Source organism: Antrostomus carolinensis, unplaced genomic scaffold (assembly GCF_000700745.2).
Source record: "Antrostomus carolinensis isolate BGI_N321 unplaced genomic scaffold, ASM70074v2 scaffold1270, whole genome shotgun sequence".
Classification (NCBI taxonomy): domain Eukaryota; kingdom Metazoa; phylum Chordata; class Aves; order Caprimulgiformes; family Caprimulgidae; genus Antrostomus; species Antrostomus carolinensis.
The window spans coordinates 1-18,048 of NW_010288897.1; the positions used below are offsets into that span (position 1 = coordinate 1).

The 18,048-nt window shown below is 41.8% G+C and overlaps 1 protein-coding gene across 1 annotated transcript in view; it reads left to right on the forward strand.

The window, feature by feature from the left end:
• Nucleotides 1–2,521: 2,521 nt before the first annotated feature.
• Nucleotides 2,522–18,048, forward strand: part of BRWD3 (bromodomain and WD repeat domain containing 3) — a gene marked incomplete at its 3' end in the record, with an annotated part of 43,675 nt that continues 28,148 nt past the window's right edge. Inside the window, exons 1-5 of the mRNA XM_029084929.1 lie at nucleotides 2,522–2,542; nucleotides 3,223–3,373; nucleotides 5,928–6,026; nucleotides 14,455–14,615; nucleotides 16,437–16,658. Of these exons, the coding sequence (XP_028940762.1) occupies nucleotides 2,522–2,542; nucleotides 3,223–3,373; nucleotides 5,928–6,026; nucleotides 14,455–14,615; nucleotides 16,437–16,658 (654 nt within the window). The remainder of the gene's footprint in view (nucleotides 2,543–3,222; nucleotides 3,374–5,927; nucleotides 6,027–14,454; nucleotides 14,616–16,436; nucleotides 16,659–18,048) is intronic.

Below are 18,048 nucleotides of genomic sequence, written 5' to 3' on the forward strand. Positions count from 1 at the left end.
GGAAAGAGGTGATGCAGCCTTTCTCCTGCGGTTTGGGGTGGTTCTGATGGCAAGTGGCAGATGTGGTGAGTAGGGTGTGTTGTTAAAGCCAGCGGTCACTCGGACACGTGCCTGGTCTGCGCGATCTGCTCCGCGTTAAACGTTGCTCAGAGAAGTTTACAGTCTTAATAAAACCGGCACTAGAATCTCAATGCTTCAGCAGCTCCCTTGTGCTGGTTTAACTCTGGCTCCACGGTGGATTTGGTGACTTTTCTGGTCTGAGCAGTGATGAAGCAGATGTTTGGTATCATGAGCTGCTTAATGTCTGGATGTCCCAGGGAAATGAGCACCAGGCCTGTGCTGAGAGCTGCTGCACACTCCGTGAGTCTGCCCCGTCCACCGTTCATCTCTGGAAGCTGGCCAGTCCTCACGTGTTGGTGTTTGCTCTCCTTGCTCTTCTTTATAACACTGTGGCTTCATCTGCGGATCTTTAAGCAATAAATCCCCTTTCCATTTCATAGAATCACAGATGGGTTTGGGTGGGAAGGGACCTTAAAGCTCATCCAGTCCCAACCCCCCTGCCAGCAGCAGGGACACCTTCCACTAGACCAGGTTGTTCAAAGCCTCATCCAGCCTGGCCTTGAGTCAGAACTGTAGGTAAATACAGAAGTTCAGACAATCCTTTTATCTCATTTTGACTGTGAGATACAGTAATTTATCATGTAACTTACAAGGAAAGACAATTCCTGCTTGTACACTGAACTTCACTGGCTGGGTGGTTGGGAAGGTACTGGGACTCTGAGCGGTCAGTGCAAGAGAGCATTCATGGAGCCATTCCTGGAGGCTTGCCATGTGAAAAGGCATGGAATGGGACCATGTTAATGTGATCATCAGGTGCAGTCATCAGGTTTATCTTCCCTGCAGAGTTATGACCAAAAGGGTTGTCAAATGTTGGAACAGGCTGCCCAGCGCAGTGGTGGAGACACCATCCTCTGAGGTATCTTAGGTAGCATGGAGAAAAGGAGACTGAGGGGAAACCTTCTCACTCTGTCCAGGTCCCTGAAAGGAGGGTGGAGAGAGGTGGGGGTGGGTCTGTTCAACCAAGGACCAAGGGACAGGACAAGAGGAAATGGCCTCAAGTTGTGCCCAGGGAGGTTTAGATTGGATCCGAGGAAAAACTTCTTCACCCAAAGGGTGGTCAAGCATTGGAACAGGCTGCCCAGGGAGGTGGTGGAGTCACCTTCCCTGGTGGGATTTAAAAGATGGGCAGACGAGGTGCTCAGGGACATGGGTTAGAGGTGGACTTGCCATTGTTGGGTTTATGGTTGGACTCGATGATCTGAAAGGTCTTTTCCAACCAGAACAATTCTCTGATTCTTCTGTTTCCATCAGAAGGCCAGAGCCGTATCTTTAACACACGGTGACTGAGAGGGTGTGTGGAGAAGCCCATCTCTCTTCTCTAAGAAGATTGGGAGAGTTTTGGTTGGGTTTAGTTAAATGATAATTAGTGTGTGTCCTTAGAAAAAAAAAAACCAAAACACAAACCTTTGGGTTCTTTTTGGTTAAAAATGTTGTTAGTGGGATGGTGTTGATGCTGCCTTTGCTGCAGGTGATTACATTACCCAAGACATGACTCACTGCCTTGAGCCCCGTAGCTCTGCTGCTGTTGCCCAGTTGGAACGAGCTGTTTCCCAGTGACATGTAGTAATCCTCTGTTTGATGACATAGTTGAGTGAACAATGTTTTGGCAGCAGTTCTGAGCGCCGTGCTTACTTACCTTTTCCTCCTTCCCGATGTGTGCCGCTCCCTCTGGTGTGCTGGGGCAGGAGCTGGGCATACCCTTGGTGAGCAGGATAGCTGGCCCTAGCTGGTGATACTCTTCTGTTGAACGAGGTGATCCTGTTCCTTGCTTTCCACCAGCTCTGATTCTCTGGATCACACTCAGCTTTGCTAAACCTGGCACAACACCTTCTCCTCCTTTTATTGGGTGACAAAAGCCAGGGGAGCTGAAACCGCTTCCTCCGCAGTAGATGAGCACCCGAGCTGATGCAGAGAGGAGCTTGGTCATGGTTTTAGCTACACTGGGGAATTGTTCTGGCTCACTGCAGCTGCACAAAAACTTGTCCTGCCCTGCCAGGAGGGAACTGGATGGGTGGCGAGCGCCCACAGCCCTGTTACTGGGATTGGCCTGTGACTGGACACATTTGAAGTGGTCATGGAGGACAGAGGGGTGTGGGCAGGCACATGCCTGCTATTATTTCTTTACAACGAGCTCTGTTTTAGCCCTTTCAGGTCAGCTTTAGTGTTATTTGGCACAAGTTTGTGGCTTGGTAAAACAAAAAAAACCTGGTTTATGACAATCTCTTTCTTCACAATATTGCAGCAGATACAAAAGTTGTAAATAGTTCTAATACAATGATTTTTTTTTTCAGTTTTCAATCACAAATACATAAGAGTTGAGTGACTGGTTAGTGTTGATCTTGGAAAAGCAGATGAATGTGGCTCTATGTCCCGTGTTGAAGGAGCTAAATAAGCTCTGATGATGAGCTTTTGCTGCCAGCTGGTAAATACAGTAGAAGTCAGGCAAGCTCAGGACTTTCTGGATAATGAGGCACAATTTTTTTTGTTATTTGAAGAGATTGTTGGAAAAACTATTGTCTCCCCATAGAAAACAGTCTCTGTCTAAAGGGGAAAAAGAAGAATGTTTTCTCAACATGACAAATTAGGAGCCTACACTTGTGGATCTTAAAGATACCTACTCCCAGTTGCTGGAAACTGGAGACTGGCTCTTGCTTTTAGGAGAATATTTTGGGTTTTTAGGCTTTAGCACACGTGTTTCTTACGGGAGGAGCTGGCAGGGGTGTTTCAGCTAAGCAAGAAATAGTGTATGTGAAAAGAATGAACTGAAAGGTAAAAAAAGACTTAAACCAAGTCCCCAGGCAAAATTTTGTTTGATCAGATTGCACTGGGAACTCTGGAGTCTCAGGTATTTTTGTTTGTGATTAAGGGACATCCTCAATTACCACCACCTGGAATTTCTGGTCTGACTTTTTCAACACACCGTGTCACTTCAAAAGACATCTTTGGTATCATTAATTTTGGGGTTTTTTCAGGGGTTTTTTTCCACTTGATTTCAATAACTTTATTTAACTTTAATACTTGAATATGAATCAAGCAAAGCAATACCAGTAGAAGCGAGAATGAAAGTCAACTTTCAAACATCTGTGTTGTTTATGTGTTTAGGTGGCTGTCAATGCACACATCCCTCCGGATTATCTTCTTAGGATCTGTGAGAGACTTGGACCCCTTTTAGACAAGGAAATCCCACAGAGTGTCCTAGGTGTGCAGACTTTGCTGGGTGTCGGGCGCCAGTCTCTATTAAGGGCAGCAAAAGGTAAGATTCTCAATTTATATGTGATTGAATTTTATTTTGATGCTCAAAAGCCCTTTTGTTTCAGTTCATATGGTGGTATCTGTGTGTTTGCCTGACCCCTGGTTTGTTTGCTGTGCTTGTCAGCTCCTGCTTTCTTGTTGCAGTTATTGCTGGCCCTGTTACATGTATTTTTCTTTGGTTGAAATGCCATTTTAAACAGCTTTTGCCTGCAGTTGCCTGATCTTGTTACTTGCTTCCTCTCCCTTCACTTCTCAGCATGTTGGGCTGGTGTTTGTGTAAACGATGTGATGAACTGGATGAGAGATTTGATCCATCTGAAATAGAGACTTTTGGTTGTTGTTTTTTTTTTTTCATTTACACATACCTGTGTCTAAAATAACCCAGGCAGTCTATATATTTTGCTGGGCTATTTTTCAGGCTGATTTGTTCCATTATTTAATTCCCTGGCCGTGCAGGCAGATGTGTCAGCTTGAAGGGCAGGGTGGCATTTGGGGCAACGTTTAGAGGGTGGGAGGAGATGAGAGTGATTCTTCAGTGATAATTCCTGCTTGAACTTGCTTAGTGTTAATTTGAAGGAAAGCTCCCATTCCTTTTATGAATAGAACACCAGTCCTAGTCCTTTTGAAAAACTGCTCTGCTTGAGATAATGATCCTGAGAGCACGGTTTTTGTTACAACTGAACAGATCTGAGAGCCATCTGCTATTGAAGAGAGTGGTTCCTCCCTTCCCTACTCACTCCATGCCCCTGTTACCTCTTCCCTGTAGGAACCAAAACTTATTTGATCCTGTGATGTGCTGATTCAGAGAGCTAAAATGTTACCCAATTTGTTATTGCTGTTGTAGTGTATTAAATTAGCTCAGGGGAGGATCAGAGTGCTGGAGGTGACACAGGCAGCAGGAGAGGAGGAGGGATGGGAGAGCAGGACCTTCCTGTTTCCTTGGCAGTTGAGCACTTAATTTACCACATCCTGTGAAGTAACACTGTGATTCTGACAAGGACAGTGGCATTCTGCTGATGCACTGGATAGCACTTGGAGGGACCTGCTGTCAAGTTTTGAGACTTGAGTTTTGTTTTGCCTGAGCTTTGTCATAGTTGGGTGGAGGATTTCAGCTTTGCAAGGCAACCTGCAGAAGTTTTCAAAGCCAGGTTGGATGAGGCTTTGGGCAACCTGGTCTAGTGGAAGGTGTCCCTGCTGCTGGCAGGGGGGTTGGAACTGGATGAGCTTTAAGGTCCCTTCCAACCCAAACCATTCTAAGATTCCTTCATTTCACATTCAGTTTGCATCTTAGAAGAAAACAGCAAGAAAATAGAAAGTGAAAATAATTATTTTTGTGCAGGGAAACAGAGGTTTCTTAGGTAAATTAGGGGACAGAGGCTGGATGAATCACTGAAAAACGTAGTGCTTCCTAAGCTGTGTGATAAATTTATTGCAAATAAATTCCTACTAGATTTTTGTGGGTTTTTTCCCCTTTCAGAAACAGGCTCTGTGACATTGTGCCATTTGGTATGTAAACCACACTCCCTAGTAGGAAACAGCCTACCTCTTTCAAAGTTGACACACATGGATTTCCATTCCCCCCTAGTTGTGTGTCAGCAGGCAGTTTCCATTTACCATTGGTGTTTATAGCTATTTTGAGCTATTTTAGAAAGTGTGAGTGCTGTTTTGAAGTTGTACCTTTGTAATACTCCGTGGTACAGTTTGGGTTTTAATCAGAAAAATCAGTTCTCGGGTGTCTCTTTGAGTCACATAAACTTCTGCACTTCATAGTCAGAGATGTAAATGGTGATACACAAACCCACCAATCTGTGGCACTATCCTTCTGTTTCAGTCCTTATTCACCGTGGAAGCTCATTTCTCTCCTTCCAGATGGCCAGAAATGGAAGAAGTCCAGGTCTAATTTCTGAACAGTCTCAAATAAAATCACTATTGTTCTAGAGAGAAAGCTCTGTGGAGCCAGTTGGCTGCAGATAGCTGGAGAGTCTTTAAAGAAAACAGTCTTCGTATGAAAAACAGTGTTTTTTTGGGGAGGTGGGGTGCAGAGGAGAATCTGAAAGGAAGGCATATTGCCACCAATTGCAGGAAAACAGATTTATTTGAAAAAATAATCAATCTCACTTCTCCCACTTTCAGGGAGCAAATGTGTGTGTGTGTGTGTGTGTGTGTGTGTTCTCAAACTTTTAGCTCATCAGAAGAGGTCCTGTATGTGTTGGGGTTGCAGAAGGACTGAAAACAGACCAAAATTCAGTCCTTCCTCAATACAGAGTGCTCCCACTTTTTAATTCTCTCTTTCTTTCCATTAATTTATACTCCTTGCTCACCAAAATAAAGCAAAAATAAGTTGTAACTGTTTAAAGTCACATTGCTTAGGAACTAAAAATCAGAGTAGCAATCTTCTTGCAGTGTTAGATTGCTGACAGACTATTGAAAAAGGGAAATCTTATGTAGGGATGCTGGGAGTGGTCCTTGATGCTCTTGATTCTAAGAAGAAGAGGTCAGTTGGACCTGGTTTGGCTGATTGTTCCACTAACCCACTGTTCATCTTGCTGATGCAGACTTCAGACACACGCTATGGAAAGGATCTGCGTTTGCAGCTCTTCACAGAGGCCGCCCGCCCGAACTGCCTGTAAATTACGGGAAACCACCAAACGTGGGTGAGTTTTGAAACATACATAAGGTGTTTTTTTTTTTCTTTTCTATATTTTAATTCCTGTTCCAGCTGGAAGTTACTTGTACTGACTGAAACTCTACCACAGGTTTGCATTAATGGCTTTTTTTTTTTTTGACATATCACTATGAATTAGTCTAAAAAAAGGTTTCTCACTGAGAACAGAATAACTTTTTCTTGTATTATTCAGGCTTGGATCTTCCATAACGTGTGTACATATGTTAAAACATTGTGGCCACGTTGAAAAGCTTTGCAGGTTAACTTTCTGTTTGGAGGGCAACGTGCTTGAGTGTTTTTTTATGATACACCTACATAATATGTACGTATGCTTGTAAGATTGAACAGGCATGATCACAGGAGCACGTAGATCATCTTTTCATTCAGGAATCTCAGCCAGAACAAAGCACTTGGCTTCTAAGGAACGTTTTTTTTGACTCAAAAATTCATTTTAGTTCGATTATGACAGAAAACAGACTGCTTACAACATCCCTTTCCAAAAAGGAACTCATCACCAAACCAACATTTGTGTTATTTCAGTTGTCCACACAGTCAGATAAAGAACTTGTGTAGAACTCAGATATATGTGGGCATTCAGCTTACACAGCAGCAAAGAACTTCTCTGTTTTGCTTAAACTGAAAAGTATTTTTCTTATATGGTCTGACCTTTCATTAACTATTTTAACAGCAAACAAATTGGATTCTTACAGGCATAAAAGTCCTGTCAGTCGTGATTTGTTTCTTATGAGGGTATTTTATCTGCATTAATGTGTGTTTGTGCAAATGTACAGACTTTTCCTGCTTTGTTAGATGTGTTCACGTAGGTTTTTCCCATCCCTTTGGAGATGGAAGGAGGATGATGTCAATCTTCTCTTGCTGCCATATCTGTTCCTCTCTTTTGTGCTTTAGCACTTTCTCTCTCCCACTAAAAATTAATCTTTGTCAGACAGGAAAGTGACAGTGCCTGGGCTGTTTGTGGTTGAAATCGATAGCGTGCTTTGCATCAGGTCTGTGGTGGTGTTGTGGCAGCAATTTGGGGGAATGGCAAAGTTAATTATGGGTCTTCTGGATAAAAAAGAAATTGATATTTGCCTGGACTTAATGCACAGGGAACTTTTGCGTTAGTACTGCTTTTGTCAGATAATTTATGAGTCATCCTGTGGACATTAAAAAAGAAAACTATTTCCATATATTAGTATGGTTACTTATGTATATAACTGTGTATTTATTCTTTGAGGCTGGTTCTGCAGTTTTTATTAGCAGTTGAGCTGATGGATCACTAATAGGCTTGATTACAAATTTATTGCACACATCCAGCTTCTCCAGTTGTATTTCTAAAAGGCCTCCTGGATCAGTTATTTCATAAGAGGAGAATCAGACCATGTGTTTTGGGAATATGCAGTATTATTAATGAATGATACTAGCAGATTGGACCTCTGCATGTGTCATGCTTTTATGACAAAGGTCTGTGCTGTTTGCTTGGTGGCTATTTAGTGATTTAGAGAACAGAATGATTTGTTAGGGGGCCTACAAGAAAGCTGGGGAAGGACTTTTCATAAGGGCAGTTAATAACAAAACAAGGGGAAATGGGTTTAAGCTGAAAGAGGGGAGGTTTAGATGAGATATTAGGGAGAAGTTCTTCACTGTGAGGGTGGTGAGACACTGGAACAGGTTGCCCAAGGAAGTTGTGGCTGCTCCTCCCTGGAAGTGTTCTCGGCCAGGTTGGATGAGGCTTTGAGCAACCTGGTCTAGTGGAAGGTGTCCCTGCTGCTGGCAGGGGGGTTGGAACTGGATGAGCTTTAAGGTCTCTTCCAGCCCAAACCAGTCTGGGATTCTGTGTGATTCTGTTAGTTTTGGTGTTTTCCTGTGAATTGTTTTTTAAGAAATACAAAGATGTTACATGGAAAAGGGTCTTTATAGCCCAGAATTAATTTTTATAAGTATTGGTTCCTGGAACAATATGATCCTCTTTGATGTAGGTACATAAACTACTAGTAAGATAAGAAAATGTGTGTAAAGATTAAAATAAGAAGTTGACTACACTTAAGCTGTACAGGAGGCAGGAGTTTGGTTTTGGGATTCCCTCTTGTTCATCCTGAAGTGGAAGTCACGGAATTCTTCTATTTGTACCAAATGGGTGTGTTTTCTGGTGAGCAGTGCCAGCCACAGATACAGCAGTGTGTGTGTGTGTCTTGGTTTAAAACAGAAGATGAAGAAGTGTGCCCAACCTCTTTAATATCTGGGTGTAATTGTGAATTTCCATACTGTGCTGGCTTGGTCAGGTTGTGTTTTCTGGAATGACTTGCTGAAGTAGTCAGGCTGAAGTAATAATAGACACCCATAATAACGTGTGTTCATGAGGTGAAATTATTGTTTGATTGCTTGTGTAGACAGGTAAAAAAGGTGTAGAACTAGGTGTAGAAAAGGTGTAGGACAGAGAACTGCTGGAGAGAGTCCAGCACAGAGCCACCAAGATGATGAAGGGAGTGGAGCATCTCCCTGCTGAGGAAAGGCTGAGGGAGCTGGGGCTCTTTAGCTTGGAGAAGAGGAGACTGAGGGGAGACCTCATTAATGTTTATAAATATGTAAAGGGTGAATGTCAGGAGGATGGAGCCAGGCTCTTCTCAGTGATGCCCAATGGTAGGACAAGGGGCAATGGGTGTGAGCTGGAACACAGGAGGTTCTGCTTCAACTTGAGAAGAAACTTCTTCACAGTGAGGGTGCCAGAGCCCTGGGACAGGCTGCCCAGGGAGGGTGTGGAGTCTCCTTCTCTGGAGACATTCAAAACCCGCCTGGACACCTTCCTGTGTGATCTCATTGAGGTTCCTGCTCTGGCAGGGGGATTGGACTGGATGATCTTTCGAGGTTCCTTCCAATCCCTGACATTCTGTGATTCTGTGAACTAGCAGCTAAAAGTGTTCTGACATAATTTCCTTTCCAGTGACAGAGGTTGAAGGTTGCCACCTATAAGTGTGTTTTTTCTGTTGTGATGGGATTGCTTGTGATTCTTGGTAGCTGCAGTAGTTTCCCTTTCCATCTGGATGGGGTTGGGATGGCACCTTGTGATCTTTACTCCAAATTAAGAGGTCACAGAGAGCAGAACTGGAGTAAGAAATCAGTGTTGCCTTTTCCCAGCGTGTTTGTGCAGAGCTGGGAATCTTCTGGCTGGGGGAGTCTCTGAGAAAGTGCTGATCTGTGGAAGTTGTTCTTCTCAAGAACGTGGTGTTTGTGTGTTGAGTCTTGAAGGTCTGTGGTGATCTGCTGGGGGTGAAGAAGGGAAGGTGCTGTCAGCACTGCTTACAGGATAACACGGGGAATATGGTGAGGATGGTCTTTTAGCTGCTTTCTGTGCAGGTTTTGGGGTAGTGGTGTGTTTAGGATCCACTTTGTGCTCTTCCAGTCAGAAGGTTGAAAGATGGGTCATATGGCACCTCAGCAATGGGAGTTCTTCACAAACCTGGTTTTGTGGGTTCTATCAGAGACTTTTTATTTTTGCAGGCAACACAAAACAGGTTAGAAAGAAGATTGTTTTCCCTCTTTAATTTGGTTACTGGAGCTATTTTAACCCGAGGCTGAAAATCTTCATGTGAGTGACTGTTGTTAGGGAAAGTACCACAAGATTTGGAGCTAGAAGGTTCACAGCATAGTCTCAATGAACAAGCAGTCCTGCTGTATGGAAATTTACAGTCAAGGTGATCCAGCTACCTTAGGTCTGCCAAACAGCAGAGCTCCAATGAGGTCAGAAAATCAATGTTTCTCTGCTGTGGAGGAGTTGTGTGAGGTCAGCAGCTATGAAAGCTGGAACACTTTGTTCTCTTTGGTGCTTTTACTGGGTCTGACTGTCTCTGTGGCTACACATCCACTCTCTGAGAAGGTATTTTGCGTGTGTGAGCCAACTGTGTTTATTTCCCAGTGTTCTTGTGAACACTGTTTCTCGTGTTTCTTCTGCACGCCGCGAGTGGTAGCCAGTCTTCACGCTTCGTCCAGCCCCGCGATGAGGTCACAGCTTACTCACCACACACCCTGGCTGTGGAAAATGCTGTGTCCTCATTACCAAGTTATAGTGCTGATCTCAAAAGGTAAAGTAGGATGATGTGAAGTCATCACCCTTAAAGCTAGAGAAACTGTTTTTAAAATGAAGGTTTGTACCAGTATTCTGGTCTCTATTTTTGCTTGCAACTAATGGGGTGAAGCGAGGGTTTGTAGGGAGAGGAAAGAATTCAGGTAGTTTGGAAACTGCTGCAGATAAGGTGACTTTGTCCACACTGAAATGTTTTAATTCCTTCTGAAGCTGTGACTTAACTTTGAAATTTGTGATTTTTTTCTCTTTTTTTCCTCTTTTTTCTTTTTTCTCTTTTTTCTTTTTTCTCTTTTTTCTTTTTTCTCTTTTTTCTTTTTTCTCTTTTTTCTTTTTTCTCCTTTTTCTTTTTTCTCCTTTTTCTTTTTTCTCTTTTTTCTCTTTTTCGTTTTTCTTTTTTTCTCTTTTTTCATTTTTTTCTCTTTTTTCTCTTTTTCATTTTTTCTTTTTTTTTCTCTTTTTCTCTTTTTCATTTTTTTTCTTTTTTTTCTCTTTTTCATTTTTTTCTTTTTCTGAAGTCACTTGGGTTGTTCAGCCTGGAGAAGAGGAGACTGAGAGGAGATCTCCTGGGGGTCTAGAACTTCCTCCCAAGGGGCAGAGGAGGGACAGGTGCTGACCTCTTCTCTCTGGCCACCAACAAATGGCAGGAGCAGAGGGAATGGCAGGAAGATGTGGCAGGGGAGGGTGAGGTTGGCCATGAGGAAAAGGTTCTTGAGGCAGAGGGTGGTGGAGCACTGGAACAGGCTCCCCAGGGAGGTGCTCATGGCACCAAGCCTGACAAGATTCCAGCAGCATTTGGCCAAGGCCCTCAGGGACATGGTGTGAATGTTGGGATTGTCCTGTGCAGGGACAGCAGTTGGACTCCATCATCTTTGTGGGTTCCTTCCAGCTCACAACACTGGATGATCTGTAAGCCAGGGCTTTGCCCACCATGCCAGGAGCTGGTGCTGAGGTGGCAGCAGGTTGCTCCCAGCACAGGTGAAGAGGGAGAAATCCCACCTCTCACTGCAGCACCAGTGGCACCTCTGCACCCAGGTACCACGTTTCAGCAGCTAGAAGTGAAGAACTTCACCTGAGAAGAAGGCCTTTCCATTTGTAGGCAAAACTAACTTACTTTTCCTAGCAAGAAGTCTGTATTTGCTCAATTTTGATGTGAAATAACATCAACACAGGTTTGAAAGATTTTTTTCCTGGCAGGAAATAGCGAGGGGGTAGACTTGGCAGTGGTTATGCCCAGTGTGACATGAAGCTAATTAGACAGGTTGCTAAGAGTTTTGTAGGGCTACTATATTGTAATTCTCTGGGTGAGAATTGGGTGTTTTTTAATACTTTTAAGCTTTATGAGTACAATAATTTAACTGTACTGAAGAGAGCAAACTTCACGGGGCTTTTTGTCATATGTGTGTGTGTATAATTCCCTATTTAGATATTGTGTATTAATCATCTACCAAAAAATATGAGCACTAGAGTTGTGGATGTTTTGTTTTGTTTTGTGTGAGGTGGGTTTACTTTACCCAAAATATCACTCTTCTAATTACTAAAAAGAAAAACCTATTTCAGCTAAAACCCAGGACATTTGAAGACAGTGATAGTTTATATAAAGTGTGGGAAGACAAATCACTCACCCACAGCTTTGTGTGCGTGGCGTATGTTTGTGGTATACAAAACATTTTTATAAATGAAACAATTTTTTATAAATTATATTTATTTAGAGCATTTTTCTAGTGAGGATCAGATACATTGAATATTTGCTACTTTTTATTCCCCGATGCTGTGGCTTTGCTAAGGATAATACTCCTCATGGCACAATAACACTTCTGTATTTCACCGAAACTCGTGATTGAAGCATTTCATAAAGCAGTGCTTTTTATTTTTTAATTATCCATGGGAGATTGAGAAATCTCGTTCTCATTGTGCAAATCTAGGGAAATAGACATTAAAATAAAAAAAAAAAAAAATGAAATGACTTTCCCATCCTCTGAAGCTGAACTGATTACAAGGCTGGGAATCAACCGGAAAAGTTAGATGCCAAATGGCAAATGGAAGGCTGTGCGAGTTAGTGCCCGACTCTTCATTCTACCTTTTGGTGATTTACAACAAACAGTGGTGGTACATCCTCAGAATTGCCTGGGAACTGTTGTACACAGGAGATATTTGGAGTATTTTGAAACTCAAATGTACCTTTTTTTGATTCACGCAGTTCTTAGTGGGTTTAAAAAAAAGCATTCACAGCCATTTGAAATTGTTTAAAGGCAGATATACTATTATTATGTATTTAAATGATTTAAGCACTGAAAGGCACTGAAATTACTCCATCTCTGTGTTGGCACAACAGTGTCCACAGTGTAGGGGAAAGGGAGGTGTAGGATTTTGAAGAATTTAGCTTTTAAGCTGGCACACTTCAATAGTAAATAAAATGCACAGCATTGATTGCTGCGGGATCTCTGTGCCCTCCTGGAAGAGCTGGAGAAAAAGGGTTAAAGATTTCCTTTTGACTTTGCTAGGGGAGACAGTTTCATTTCACAGTTCCTGTATAATATCAGGTATCGATTGAATAGTAGCTGGATAGGAAATTAATTTGGTTTAGTGTGTTTTGCTTTTTTAGTAGTGCTGAATATCTGTTTTTACATGCAAAACAAATATTGACTGAAGGTGAGGTCGCACTGGGAGCCTGACTTCTGCAAGCAGCTACACCTTTTAGATGACTTTTTTTTTTGTTCTTGTTGTATGTAGTGATTAAAAATAGTCCAAATTTCAGAGCATAAAACTTGAGAAACAAAAAGACTTTCTGTAAATCTGGAAACAATTTATTTTCCTTGCCCATTTATCTCTCTGCTTATGTCCAAAAACTTCAATCTTATAAATTTACAGAAGTGTCTAGTGGGTTAGTAACCTTTTGAAATGATGCTTCTTGACTTTGTAAATTTATTATTTATTTTTTTAAACATTTTCCCTAAAGTGATTTTGTCTAGATAGGCAATATGATGATACAATGAAGAAAATGGGTCAAGTTGTTCACTAGACTTTTGAACTAAAGGATTGAAAGGTGCTGAAGAGCTTCGCAAGGACTCGACAAAACCACCAGTATTGCACTGTTAGATCTTGAAGTTCCATTGAGAAAAAACTCTCAAAACTTCAAAAAATCAAAAGTTCAAGTGGTATAAATCAGGATAGGTAAAATTCAATACCCAAGATGATCTCAAATGATGCATCAGATCGAAGATTCGAATTAGGAGCTGTGTTTTACTGCCGTAATGATCTTTATTTGGTGGTGTGTCCCAGCAGAGGCACACACATCCTTGTTGATTTGTGGTTATTGGTGATGAATCATAGAATCACAGAACCCCAGACTGGTTTGGATTGGAAGGGACCTTAAAGCTCATCCAGTTCCAACCCCCCTGCCAGCAGCAGGGACACCTTCCACTAGACCAGGTTGCTCAAAGCCTCATCCAGCCTGGCCTTCAACACTTCCAGGGAGGAGCAGCCACAGCTTCTCTGGGCAACCTGTTCCAGTGTCTGACCACCCTCACAGTGAAGAACTTCTTCCTAATATCTCATCTAAACCTCCCCTCCTTCAGCTTAAACCCATTTCCCCTTGTTCTGTCATTAACTGCCCATGAAACCGCTAACGTGATGGTTTTGTGCATTTAGATTTCAGGCTGTTCTTGTGAGGACTGTTAGATATGAAATAACTTCGTGTCATTGCAGTTTTTTCTTGCTTCTGCCATTCTTTTCCATCAGTCCCACATATTTCTTGTTCTTTAATTACATTGCCATAGAAAAGCAATGATGCTGCTGCTGCTGCTGCTTATAATGAGAGAGGTTTCATGGGGAAAATGTGGAAGACCATTGACTGTGACACACAAACTGGAACTTATTCCAAAGAAAGATTTTTATCACAAAAAAAGCACTTAAAATAAACTATTATTATGCTCCAAAAATAAAGTTGTTGTAATTCTTTTAAGGAAATGATATGTTACTAAGATGAAGTTTCCCAAATCCATATAGAATAAATATATCTGTTTCCTGTTTGTGAATTGAACGCTTCAAATAGCTTCTAGTTGTGATGGGAACTCTTTATTTTGCTTTAATTTTTGAATTAAGAAAGTAATTGCAGTGTGTGGTGTGGTGGGTATTGAAAGGCTTCATCAGGAGTGGGCTGTCTTTTTTTACAAGACTGTACAGAATGTTCTGATAAGGTGGAAGAGGTTCAGATTTATAACAATTATAATAATAAAGCTGTTACCAAATATTATATTTGATTAAATATTTAGTTCCTTTGAGTTCTGGACAAAATTTATGCTTTAATTTTCTTTTTGTTTTGTTTTTTCTCTCCCAGTAAATATAATTTCTGCCAGGCAATTAACTGGATGTGGACGTTTCAGCCACTTGTTCCCAACATCCACCTACCAACACATGAAGATGCATAAGAGGATTTTGGGGCATCTCTCGTCTGTTTATTGTATAGCCTTTGATCGCAGCGGGAGGAGGATATTTACAGTAAGTTTAAAAATTGGAATTTTCTGGGAAGATTGCTCTGTGTGGTTTGATTTCTTTCTTTCTTGAGTCCCTCAGCAGCCTCATAGTTACTGATTGAGATGCAGACATGACTTCCAGAAAAAGAAAGGAAGAAAAATCTTGAAATGTTTGGAAAACTCATCTCTTTCTATGCTAATGGTCACTTTTCACTTGATTTGGTGTTTTAAAATTGCTCACAGCTTTGGTAGACTGAGACTTGGTCAGTTATTTGCTTCCCCATGTAGAACCTTAACAGTGGGGTTGTTCTGGTCCAGAGCTTGCAACTCTCACCTGAAATACATGCTCATTTTTAAAAAATGAATTTTATTTATAATCTTTCTTGATGAATGGGATCGACAGTATTCTGCAACTTGGAATTAATTTGCATGCTACTTGCTGGGTTAAATTTTAACACTTTTTTTTAAAGCTATGTTTTACCTTTTGGTGACCTTGGAAATGCTGGCAATCCTTTCCTGACATTTCAGTAAAAACTTGTGGATAAATAGAAGACTTTGTTACTTCATCTGCAATTGACTTCTCTACTAACTTTTCTTTCTAGAATTTGTAGTATGGCAGTGAATATATGAATATTATTTTAAGTCATTCTCCAGAATATTTTAACATACATTTCTGTGATACTACCCTTGGCTTTTTGTGCATATTTAAAGATTAGCAGATTTTTAAAAGTTAATAATGCATCTTTTAACTGTTAATGTTAATCCCTGTCTTGTTTTTGCTCTTGTCTCTTATCAAGAGGTGTTTAGAAACAGATTACCCAGCAGGCTAATTGTTGTCTTTGTGTTCTTGCTGCCTTCTCCACTCATTCTAATTTGGTCACATAGAGATGTTAAGATAATTACTCTGGGTCATAGTAATTCCATTTTACACCATAAAGAATTTTTTCTCATCTGCAGTTTTATGAAGAATCAAAAGTGATTCCTGTTTTGAGTTTAGCTGCAGTTAATAAAACATAATTTAAAGTAAAATGTTGTTGATATTGCAGTTTGTTTTGTTGTGTTATGTTTCTGAATATACAGTGGCAATCCCAACCTCTAGTATTGCTACTCTTGGTAGTATCTGAGTAGTGGAAAGGTGTGAACTGCCTACAAATTCTTGGCAATATTGGGATTAAGTATAAAGTGATGTAGCTGCCACTGTAAGTAAAGGTATTTTGCAATGATCTGTGTTGGATATGCTCTTGATTTGTGTCTTGTCCTGAACTGAAATCTCACTGATCTGGTACTTCAGTTGGACTTGATGTTGTGTGGTTTCTCTCTTTGAGTGGTCCAGCTTTTCTTCTGTGGACAAAAATTGAACCTCATGGTACAACTGCTGCCTTACAGCTCCAGGAGCCTGGCAGAGGCTCTCAGATCCCTCAGATGCTTCAGTGCTCTTCTTAGAGCTCGAGTCTTATGATCACTTTGATTTTACTATTGTTTTGATCTGGCTCACGCAGATAAATGTGACTGTTCATAGGATGTAATAAAACATTTTATCTTCTTAAATTTACCTTAATTACTATTGAACTGTATTGAGAGGAGTTAGATTAGCAGCAGTTAATCATATCTTAGCGTGAAACATGAGACAGTGGCTTCTGTTTTATAAATATCTAAATCCTTCACCCCACAAGATGATCCCCAAGCTCGGGTAGTTGTGCCTCTGTGCAATCCCACTGAAGTCACTCTTCCAGCAGGTTCATGGCCCAGTGGTGTTTCAGATACTTGTTCATCTGCTGTGTACCTATAGATGATGTATCCATAACATGATTTTATATAATCTTTGGAAATTTTTGTGTGGCATTAGGGGTCAGATGATTGTTTGGTCAAAATCTGGGCTACAGATGATGGGCGCCTGCTCTCCACGTTGCGAGGACACTCGGCTGAAATCTCTGACATGGCTGTTAACTACGAGAACACGCTGCTTGCTGCAGGCAGCTGTGATAAAGTAGTTCGAGTGTGGTGTCTTCGAACCTGTGCCCCAGTCGCAGTGCTGCAGGGCCATTCAGCTTCCATTACTTCCATACAGGTAAGGAATGACTTTTTTTTTTTTCCTAAACCCTTGAATTCATAGAATCATAGAATCATAGAATGGTTTGGGTTGGAAGGGACCTCAAAGCTCATCCAGTTCCAACCCCCCTGCCATCAGCAGGGACACCTTCCACTAGACCAGGTTGCTCAAAGCCTCATTAAAACAGTAATAAGAGATGTGGATTAGAAATCAGGGATAAAACTTATCTTTTCATCTCTAGGAGTGTAGATTTGCCCCAACTCAGAATCACAGAATGGTTGAGGTTGGAAGGGATCTCTGAAGGTCACATCTAGTCCAACACCTCTGCTCAAGCAGGGACTCCTAGAGCACATGAACCAGGATTTTGTCCAGACAGTTTTTTAATATCTCCAGGAAATGGACATTCCACAACCTCTCTGGGCAGCCTGTTCCAGTGCTCAATCACCCTCACAGTAAAGAAGTTCTTCCTTATGTTCCAGAAGAACTCAAGGGTGTTATTTCCCAGCAAGCTCACGCCTGCGCAGTGGCCAGCTACCTGAGGGGATGATTCTCCTTCTTCCAGCTGCTTTAACTCTGTGGTCCCATTGCTCCTCCTTCCTTAGATAAAGGAAAGACACGGTCACTGAGATGATCAGATCAACTAGCTGAGCCAGGGAGACATGGCTGGCATCTTTGGTGGCAGTCCTTGCACAGTGACTGATCCAACAGGCATTTCTTCATAGAGAAAGCTAAAAATTCTTACTCCACATCTCTTATTGATCAGCTGTTGGAAGGGGTTGCCCAGGGCAGTGGTGGACATTTATTTTTCAGAGGAATACTGTCAGCTTAAAATTCTTATTCCACATCTCTTATTGATCAGCTATTGGAAGGGGTTGCCCAGGGCAGTGGTGGAGTCCCCATCCCTGGAGGGATTGAAGAGTCGTGTAGACACAGTGCTGAGGGACATGGGTTAGTCATAGGGGACTGGTCAGTGTTGGGTTCATGATTGGACTCAATAAGCTTAAAGGGCTTTTCCAGTCCAGGCAATTCTGGGACTCTGGGATTTGCTCGTTATCTTACCCTGTACCATAAGGAGCTGATTTGGATTTTGTAGGGTACATAGACACTGCAGCAGCCATGGTACAGCACAGATCAGGGTTTGCAGGGAATCTGTGCTTGTGTCTGTGCAGTTTTAGTCGTGTGACAAGTGCCCAGTGAGCAAGAGTGGAGCAGGGGAAAAAAAAAAGGCTCTGGTGGCAGCAAAGTCAATAATGGTTAGCAATTTGCAGTTTATTTGTTTTAAAAAAACCCCACAACTGCCAGGCAGAAACCTCCAACAAAACAAAATTCCAGGATAAAAAAGACAATCCCTGCAATTTGGCAGGTTATGCACACAGAGGGGGGGGAAGGAGCAGGGATGTCTGGCTCA